Genomic DNA, 10399 nt, shown 5'->3' with positions numbered 1-10399 from the left:
TTCTTCAAATGCCCCTGAAAAAAATCTAATTCTGTGTTACGTCATTATTGCACCATAGTCAGTGAGCGATACATATTGCGGTTACTTCTAGTTTTGTGAGAAAAAAGAAGAAGAAAAACGACTTTTTAAGATTTGGTAATATCATTTTAACAATTGTTTTTATTCCAGTGTATTTTAATGTTTGCTTAAAATATTCATTTATTTATTTGTTTAAACCTTATTTGAATAATTTCTTATTACAAACATCAAATCACGATTTATCATCGATGATTGTACGTACTTTGGAAAAAAATGATATTTATTTATACAAAAAAGTAGGAGTATTATTGAATAATATTCCTTTATTGTTTTTAATGGATTGCTTTTGATTGATTTATCATATGGACCTGTAAGCTAATAACATCTTCATTAATAACTACATAACAAACATGGACAAAAGAGACATTTTGCTTAGAAAAATATACATATGTTCATATATATTAATAGTGTTTAATTTATAATTGTAAATTACAATACAGAAATAGTGTATTTCATTACAACACGCTATTTCTGAAGTTATGTGATATTTTTTTATTACATCTAAAAACCTATTTGCTATAATTCGAAAATTCATTAATTCAACCTAACAATGATTCTTTTGTAGTCGTAATTTAGATTTTCGGAACTCCAATTCTTCTATAGCCACCATCAATACCATTTATTTACATTAAGAAGAAAATAATAACCAATATTGAACTCAAATTCTATTTTTTTCTCTTAGAAAAAAGGAAGAAAAATAAAATGTGGATAAAATATTTAAAACGTAAAAGTTCGCTGCGAAAATTATTTCCATTTCGGTGAAAAACATTTTTTAAAGATGGCGGCTCGTGAATAATATAGCGTACCAAATATCAATACTAAGATAATCAATTGACTCCTTCAACGATGACAAAAGAAAAATAGCTAAATCAATTAATGAAATTTCGTCGATTTGAGTGGCACACGGCGAAAGCCCTATTTCTCCAAAAGAGATTTGCGTTTGGAGATTCTAGTTGTAGATATTAAGAATTGTTCAATTCTTTATTAATTTACTCCCAACAACGGTTGACTAAAATTATATTTTTTCAATATAAAAAAGCATTATAAATAAATAAAAAATATTCGTACGGTTGAAAGTACTTATTTTAAATTGAAAAGCTAAAAAAAAGATGCATCAAATAAATATTTGTAAATAGTTGTGGTTAACAAAGTTTACTTAGAAAAACAAAATTAAATCAATGTTCAGTTACAACGAAAATACTTCAGTGAATCGATACTGCACGTGTCGAAACAAATAAAAAATACCTTCTTCTAAAATGATAATTCTCTTTTTGCAAAGGACCCCGATATGGATTTGTTCATAGCCTCTGTATCATTATACGGTTCTGATTAATTTATCAATATTGCAAAATGTACGTTATTTAGAGTTTTCTTTCAAGACCGTCATAAATCAAAAATCGTCAATTTTCAGTTGTGCATGTTTTCGGATTGCCAGAAAATGTACTATATCCCAGCAAAAGAGACATATTTTTAACTTAATATTTACCCGCTACAGGGCAGAAAATGTTGTTTTTGCATTTTGAAGAAAAGGTATTGTTTAATTATTTTTTTTAAATAAACTAAACATATTTCAAATGGAGAAAAAAACATTTAGGTTTTACCTAAAAAGATCTGTTGCACAGTTAACAGTTCAATAAGTGGCTTGATATTTATTTTTAATACATTGTGTTATATTTTTAAACTTTAAAACATTATCCCGAAAAATCAAGTTTTTTGATTTATGACGTTCTTGAAAGGAGTGAGCGACATGTCTGGGTTCCCTTCAAAGTAGTCATCTCCCCGACACACTCACTTCTACCAACGGTGCTTCCACTTTTAGAAACAGTCCTGGAAACTTTATTTTGTGATGCCCTTCATCTTTTCATTTCACTTAACCTCGGAAATCGTCTCAAATCTCCTTCCTTTCAAAGGGCTTTTGAGTTTGGAGAACAAGAATGAGTCAGAAGAAAATCAGGTGTGTAGGGTAGGTGAGGAAGAACAGTTATCTAATATATAGCCAGAAACTCAATATTTCTGAAACTTGAATGGGCTGGAGCATCACCAAACACTGGACCACATTCATTATTCATGCCAAACATTCTTCCCCACCCGCCCTACTCATCTGATCTCTTTCAATCTGACTCTTTCTTACTCTCCATACTCATAAAACCTTTGGAGGTAAGAAGATTGGAGATGATTCCAGAGATTAAGGTAAATGCGACGAAAGAGCTGAAGGACATCACAAAAGAAGCATTCCATGACTGTTTTCAAAAGTGGAAATCCCGTTGGGATAAGTGTGTGCATCGGGGAGGTGACTACTTTGAAGGGGACCCAGATATATAACTTCAAAATAATCTACATTTTGTTTTATGACGTCAGTCCATGTATTGATTTAAAGTCCCACGTATTACATTATGCTCATTAAATCATTGCGAAAATTCGTACAGTAACTGTTTTAATTGTAAGTTGGAAGCAACCCTAATTTTTAGTATACATAATCTGTATACATATTTAATTATTTTCAATTATTTTGTTAAAATAATGGTAATTATATTACAGAAGTCTCTCGATTTATAAATAATAACAAACAAAATAATTTAACATCTTTATATATTATTAGATGTTAAAGTATTCGTCGTCCGCTTCCGTAGTGTAATGGTCAGCACGCTCGGCTACCGTTCTGGAGGTCCCGGGTTCGATTCCCAGGGGGGGTACAATAAATAAAAGTGATTTTTTCACTGTAATACTTATTCAATATTACCCTGGACTGGTACCTGAAGCGGAGGGCTGATCACCCTTCCTTCATGTGTTAACGATCAAGATAACACACATAGTGCCCTATGCACCATTAGGGTGCGGATAAGGGTTTATTATTATATATATTATTAAGTAAACTGTTCAAAATGAATTATACAAAAAGTACATAATTAGAGAATGACACAATAAGTAAGTAAATTATATTTTTATCCGGTAAAAATAATTATACTTACAAGTATAACATCAGCTTTACTTGTATGTATAATTCTACAAGCATAACGGATGACCTGGTCTTTCGCATCAAAGGTCCTTCCCATTTATCATTTTACTGAGCAATCGTATTTAACATGAACCATTTGTACAAGTCCAACTTTTAGCAGATTTTTTTGAGCATCGATAGCAGTGTATCTGTAGTGGTCATTTAACATTTAGAAAAATATAGGCTAGATTCTAAGGTTATGCTCTATTCTGTTACACATATACAGCATAAAATTCCTAACATTTTTAATTTTAGTTTTACTTGGTAAATACCACTGTTTCTTAAAATCTATTTCGTGTATATAACACGTGTTTCAATGCATTCCGTATCATTTACAAACACCGTGTTTGAAATGGTTTTGAAAAATGATGCGAAATGCATCGAACACATGTCACAATATATTTAAAAAAATAGTGCTATTTACCAAGTAAATTTTAAATTAAAAATGGAGAGATATTACATGTGACTGCCGAATCAGTTAATGTTTTTATACAATATTCGTACTAACAACAAAATATTATTTCTACCATAGTAGGAACTCTAATTTTAGCTATTTTGAATTCATGAAATAGTGATAAAATGTTTTTTTTACGATAAAATACTATTATATTGCTTGATTAAAAAAGATACTGAAAAGATACTGATAACCTTGTTGTATATATGTACTAGTAAATTAAATGTATGAAAAATGATTTTTATTGTTAAATTAAATCTTTATCTAATATCTATTTAGTATTCTTTTTAATAAAACTAACATATTGCTTTATTTATAAAACTAGTAAATTAATAGTTAAAACATTTTTTTAAAACTAGTCTACGAACACATTCCTATACACATCTCCACTCTGGTTTTTATTCAAGTAGGGTCTTCGAAAAAATGTCGTGTAAAAATAAATTTGTTTTAAAAAATATAAATATTTCTAATTACTATAAAAACCTTTAAGCAAATTGGAAGTTTAATGATTATTTAGTAAAAGAAGGGATATAAAGAAGAATTAAAAAAAGAGAATCTCCATATTTGACTGATAAATAATTTACTAAGCGTGGCAGCAGAAAAATAGTCTTGTAGTAATAACTCAATAAAGAATAAGCAAAGTAAAAAGAATTTTAAACATACCATATTAAAGTAAATGCACGCTTTTTTAAAAATTAATATTTTACTTAGTAAATACCACTATTTCTTAAAATCTATTATGACACGTGTTTCGATGCATTCCGCATTTTTTAATCACCGTTTTCGATGCGGAATGCATGGAAACATGTGTCACAATGGATTTTAAGAAATGGTGGTCTTTACTAGGTAAAACATTAATTAAAAATGGATAGATTTCACCGCAAAGTGACTGCCGAATAAATTACTGAAATAAATGCACGCTATGCAGATTTTTTTTCAACAGTAAACAATTAATTTTGAATAATGTCAATATAAGACTTTCTCAAAAACCCCACTTCACACCAGATTAATTATTGTCTGTCCATGTTTTGATAACATTTTTCAAGTTCCTAAAGTGTACTCTTTCTAATTAATTCTTAATTTAATTTCCATACCAATCTTCTTCAAACTTACGCCTTTCTTAACTTCAATCTGTAATTAACAAATCACGTACAAACGCACATATGCATGTACGTACATGCAAATATTACATATTACTGGACGAATTACTTCGAGATCAAATTCAACATCTTTTTATTTCATCACTCCTTTTATTTATTTAAATAAAATGGATGTCCCTCGTCGGGAATTTGAAGCACTATGATTTCAACCATTTGTTATTAACCCTCACTCACCCATTTTACATTTAAACACATTCATTAAAAAAATTCAATTAATATCACAAAACAAATGACATCTAAACTGGTACGAATGTAGTAGCATCTATCCTATAAAAGTAATTCATCTATATATTAAACAAAACTAAAAATACGTGTAAAGGACGCAAATATTTCTGACTTACTACGACATTAAATAAAACTGCATGACTATGCGTACGTAATGCTTGCTAAAACCGTATACAACACGAATATCTCTCCGTTTATGTGCAATATTTAATATGTCCAAATATGAAAATCAATTACATACAAAATTACGGATTGTATACAAAAATAAAATAAACCAAATCAAAAAAACATACGCACATTTGAAAAAAAAAGTATTTATAATGAAATCAATCATACAATTATTTTTAAGTTTAAAATATCCTTTTCAATACGAAATTCAAAAATTTTCACATTAAAAAAGGGCAGAATTATATGTAAGTGCAGTCTAAATTCATGATTATCAATTGCTACATTTTTGTTCACATTTTAAAAGATACGTAATTTACTTATATTATATAGTTATTATCTTGAAGACTCAATATTAAATAGCATGTATATGGTGGTATTACGTTGTGTTCATCATGTTTTTATTATTATTATTTATTATTAAATTAAATCTACTTTATGTAAAATAAAATCCCAAATTTGTTATTCAACACTTTTATAATAAACGTTTCCCAACCGGTTTCGACATGAACCTTTTCATATGCAGGGATGGATATGTACTAAACTTAAAACTTATATTTATACTTTAGTAGTAGGCTGAATAAAGAATGGGTATAAGATAATGTTTGAAATGAGACGGGTGCAGGTGTTAAGTTTTTATTATAATTATTTCTAGGAATAAAGAAAATATTTAAAGTGGAACTATTATTTAAATTCACTCGGCTACCGTACTGGAGGTCCCGGGTTCGATTCCCAGGGAGGGTCAAATAAATATAAGTGATTTTTTCACTCTGATATTTATTCAATATTATCCTGGATTGGTACCTGAAGCGGAGGGCTGATCACCTTTCCTTTATGTGTTAATGATAAAGATAACACTGGGTTTATATGATGCAGTGCCCTTTGCACCATTGGGGTGCGGATAAGGTTTGAATGAATGGTTATCAATAATGTTTAAATTTTGTTAAACACTAAAAAAACTCTAAATTATGTTATATATTTACTGGTTTCGAAATTGAGGAACTCATTATTAATTTAAATGTGTTAAGTGAATTGACAAAAATTATTGTTATTTTTTAAATCTCATCTTCTTTTATACTATTTTTTTGTTTTGGAATCACTTTATGGTTAGACATGAGCAAATTGTAAATGAAAACACTTGTTTTTTACCACTTAAAATATATATATATATATATATATATATATATATATATATATATATATATATATATATATATATATATATATATATATATATATATATATATATATATATATATATATATATATATATATATATATATATATATATATATATATATATATATATATATATTTTTTTTTTTTTTTTTATTTTAACCACTAGTTTTGGAAGCTACAGATGCTTCCATCTTCGGGTCTGCATATAAACTAAAATAAAAAAATATAATAAAAATAAATAAATAACTCAAGTGGTAAAAACCGAGTGTTTTCATTTACAATTCTTTTGTCGTAATCTATTACGAGTAATCTATATAGGTAAGACACGTTGATTACACGTTATTTAACATTTGAATAAAATAATATTTGAGATGGCCATATAAAAATATTTTTTCCTGAATTTGCTGAGCACATTTTAACAGTTGAAAATGTTTTTTTCTAAGTTTTAAGTTAAGTACATATCCATCCCTGAAGATGAGAAGATGCTTGAAGAAATGGGTTGAATAAAAATACCAAAAATAAAAGTGATGAAAAGCAAAGATTTATTTTTTAATGTTTGTAAAATATACCACAAAGTATCAGAAAAAAAAATTAAGAAAAAATGTATTTTACTATGTGGAACGATTCCTAATAAGTGTTTGTACTGCCTTATGAAAAATAACAACAAACAATCTCCAACAGTATGGATTTAAAATTTTATTTAAAAAAAAGAAACTCTTATTTCAAATGTGCAATTAAATTAAAAAGTTAATGTTGTTTCAATTTGTGATATTAAATGGTGACAAGTTTTAGTATTTTTTTGTGAAAGAGAATTGCCCGACGGTCATTATCGCGATGATGTCATGATAAAACTAAATATCATTGCTTATGAAATTTTTATTCCCCCCCGACTTTCATTTGTGGAAAGTTGTTTGCGTTATTGATATGTTGATAAATACTTCCTTTGGCAAGCCCTGGAGACCCTTTGCAGAGATCCTTGTTGGACCCCCTCGGCTGAGTGGGGAACGTTTCGACACTTGTTTTGTCTATGGAAGACTTCATGGACCCCTTTGGAACAATGCTGGGTCCATTTTTTAGCTCGGGATTGGCACCATTCCAAGTCACGTAATCGACCCTGTAAGCAAAAAAATTAACTTGTGATTTTTTTTGACATCTCTATATATTAAACAAAAAAAAACACGTGTATAGGACGTGTAAAGTGCCCTTGAGGTAGTATTTTACAAAAATGGCGATATATAAGTTACCCGCCTCCGTAGTGTAATGGTCAGCACGCTCGGCTACCGTTCTGGAGGTCCCGGGTTCGATTCCCAAGGGGAGTCAAATAAATATAAGCGATTTTTTCACTGTCATATTTATTCAATATTACCCTGGACTGGTACCTGAAGCGGAGGGCTGATCACCTTTCCTTCATGTGTAAACGATCAAGATAACACTGCGTTTATATCACGCAGTGCCTTATGCACCATTGGGGTGCGGATAAGGGTTTTATTATTATTATTATAAGTTATCCAAATTTATTATTATTATCTCAATATAGATGAAAAGGATATGGGAGTCTGGGCTTACGACCTTCATAGGCTTGGTTAAGTGATTACTTTACACACGTGTAACATTCACCAATTCTACCAATGATTGACAAACACACTTCTCCATTTCTGTAACTCCTAGATATATAGATTTAACTCGTAACACAGTATATGTGAGTTCACAACATCCATGTTGGAATAAGGAAAGCTTTTATTAAGTAAAAACTCTTTATATTTGTATAAAATAACTACTAAAGTGAGATAAAACAGATTTGTGAAGTATTTGAACAGTCTTAATTTTGTGAACTTGTGAAACATTACATTTTCGAGGATATTTGACATTTCTATAAAAAGAGTGACATGAATTGTTTTTCTCAAAGTCTTCACTACAAAATAGGTAAAACGATTTAAAAAAAAAACCGAAATAGGAAAATCTAACAAAAAAAATTAAGTATCAAGTAAAAAGAAATATCTTACAGCAGTAGTTGATCCTGGGCTCCCTTGGCTAGAGCATTATTAGGACCTTTTGGAGTGGTTAAGTATATGGACTGGTGACGTCTGTCAGATTCCGCAGGTGGAGAGGTACTTATCCTAAACAAACCGCGTGGTATTAGAAAAACAGTCATATGGTGTAACGAACATTTTGATGACCACTGATAACAATTGAAGAAACTTTTCTCGGGAAACATTGCTTGAGAAAAATCCATTACATCCTGATCTTCGGGGTGCTTATGTTCTGAAGTCATAAAGCAAATAAAGTGTTCTCATTTGATGACATTTGTCCTGGGTTTCTTCATATACATTAACTGTATTTCTTTCTTCCTTGTACAACTGTACAACATTGTTCCTGGATCAACTCTTTTGTACCATTAGGTACCCCGAGGTATCAAGACATATCGCTCACTACTTTCAACAACGTCATATATAAAAAAATCCTCAATTTTCAGTTTTTTTCGTGATTTCTGAATGTCCAGAAAATGGACTATATCCCAGCAAAAGCGGCATATTTTAAACTTAATATTTACCCGCTACAGGGCAGAAGGTATTGTTTTTGCATTTTGAAGAAAATGTATTATTTTATTATTTTTTTAAATGTACTTAATATTTTTCAAATGGAGAAAAAACCTTCAGGTTTTCCTTAAAAACATCTGTTCCACAGTAAAAAGTTCAATAAGTGGCTTGATATCTTTGAAAATATATTTTATTATATTTTTGAACTTTAAAAACGATCTCCTGAAAAATCATGTTTTTTTTGTTTATGACGTTGTTAAAAGGAGTGAGCGGTATGGCGTGTCAAAGATAGGATAAAAATAGTTAAAAATATAATAAAAAATATAAAAGAGACAAACTTTTCATGGATTGGAACTAGACGTCTATGTAAGAAAAATATTTAAAGATACATAAATGAAAGGGGATGATAAACGTACTTTAACAATATATTATCCCAAGAACGTTCCTTCAAAAGCCATCAAATGTGTACAAATATTTCAACAATAAAAAAAACACGCACTTCTACACAAAAATACTTAAATTACAGATAAAACAAAAATCTAAGTCACCAAATTAATATAATGTATCAATTTGGCATTTTTCAACATATTTTTGTGGAATAATAAATGGATTTTAATTTATTATTAGATCAAAACCAATATTTTTAGCTTTTCCACTTTTTCATTTGACCAGCGACCGGGTTTCGTCGTTACCGACATCATCAGACTGGTGAGAGGCTATACAAATTGTTATGTTATGTATAAGAGAAGGCAGGAGTTGATAACCATGATTTGATATAATTAATGCCCTCATCAATAATCAATATCAATAATCAATAATCATGGTTATCAACTCCTGCCTTCTTTTATATATAACATAACAATTTGTATAGCCTCTCACCAGTCTGATGATGTCGGTAACGACGAAACCCGGTCGCTGGTCAAATAAAAAAGTGGAAAAGCTAAAAATATTGGTTTTAATCTAATAATAAATTAAAAATGCAATTCCATCACGAAGTGTCAGTGGATAATATAAATCTATTAAATGGATTTTAGTATAAAAATGAAAGACTAGTACAATACTACTTTTGAGTTTATTAAAGCGAACTCGACTATTTTCGAAAACTACAGATGTTCTCATCAAAAGGTTGAAACAAAAACATGTTGTTTTTCTTAGAACTGGTCATATTTACACTGAAAAATTCAAAAGTTTTTATTTCCATATTTTAATACTAAATTAATTATTGGTGTAATCGATATTGTAAGGAATGTATTTAAAAAAATAAGAAAATCGTAATATATATGTTTATTACAAAAAAATTGAGAAACACACATATCTTTGTAAATTTTATTTCATCTACGTAAAAGGGGAAGATTTTTCTATCTTAATAAAGGATCCAATATCCAGTTTACTTAATACTTCCGGTAATTTCGTTACTGATAAGACTAATCAAACAATAAGGATAACACATTGAAAAACAATTTTATATATTACTTTGCTTTCTAAGTTTGATACACAAATATTACGTAAACACAACATTTAGATAAATAAAAAAGGAAAAAAGGTTTTTTGAAATTGTTTTAAAAAAACACACATATATATATATATATATATATATATATATATA

The 10399-nt window shown here is 29.0% G+C and overlaps 1 protein-coding gene across 1 annotated transcript in view; it reads right to left on the bottom strand.

Annotated features, from left to right (window-relative positions):
* Nucleotides 1-6777: 6777 nt before the first annotated feature.
* LOC148309368 (uncharacterized) overlaps nt 6778-10399 on the bottom strand; it is a 19431-nt gene continuing 15809 nt past the window's right edge. Inside the window, exons 8-9 of the mRNA XM_088260192.1 lie at nt 8260-8373; nt 6778-7370 (exon numbers count right to left, since the gene is read on the bottom strand). Coding sequence (XP_088116318.1) covers nt 7133-7370; nt 8260-8373 — 352 coding nt within the window. The 3' untranslated portion in view covers nt 6778-7132. The remainder of the gene's footprint in view (nt 7371-8259; nt 8374-10399) is intronic.

This window comes from Brachycentrus maculatus, unplaced genomic scaffold, assembly GCF_059751285.1.
Source record: "Brachycentrus maculatus isolate JH-2025_06_01 unplaced genomic scaffold, ASM5975128v1 h1tg000126l, whole genome shotgun sequence".
Taxonomy (NCBI): Eukaryota; Metazoa; Arthropoda; class Insecta; order Trichoptera; family Brachycentridae; genus Brachycentrus; species Brachycentrus maculatus.
This window is presented reverse-complemented; position numbering and strand designations above follow the sequence as displayed.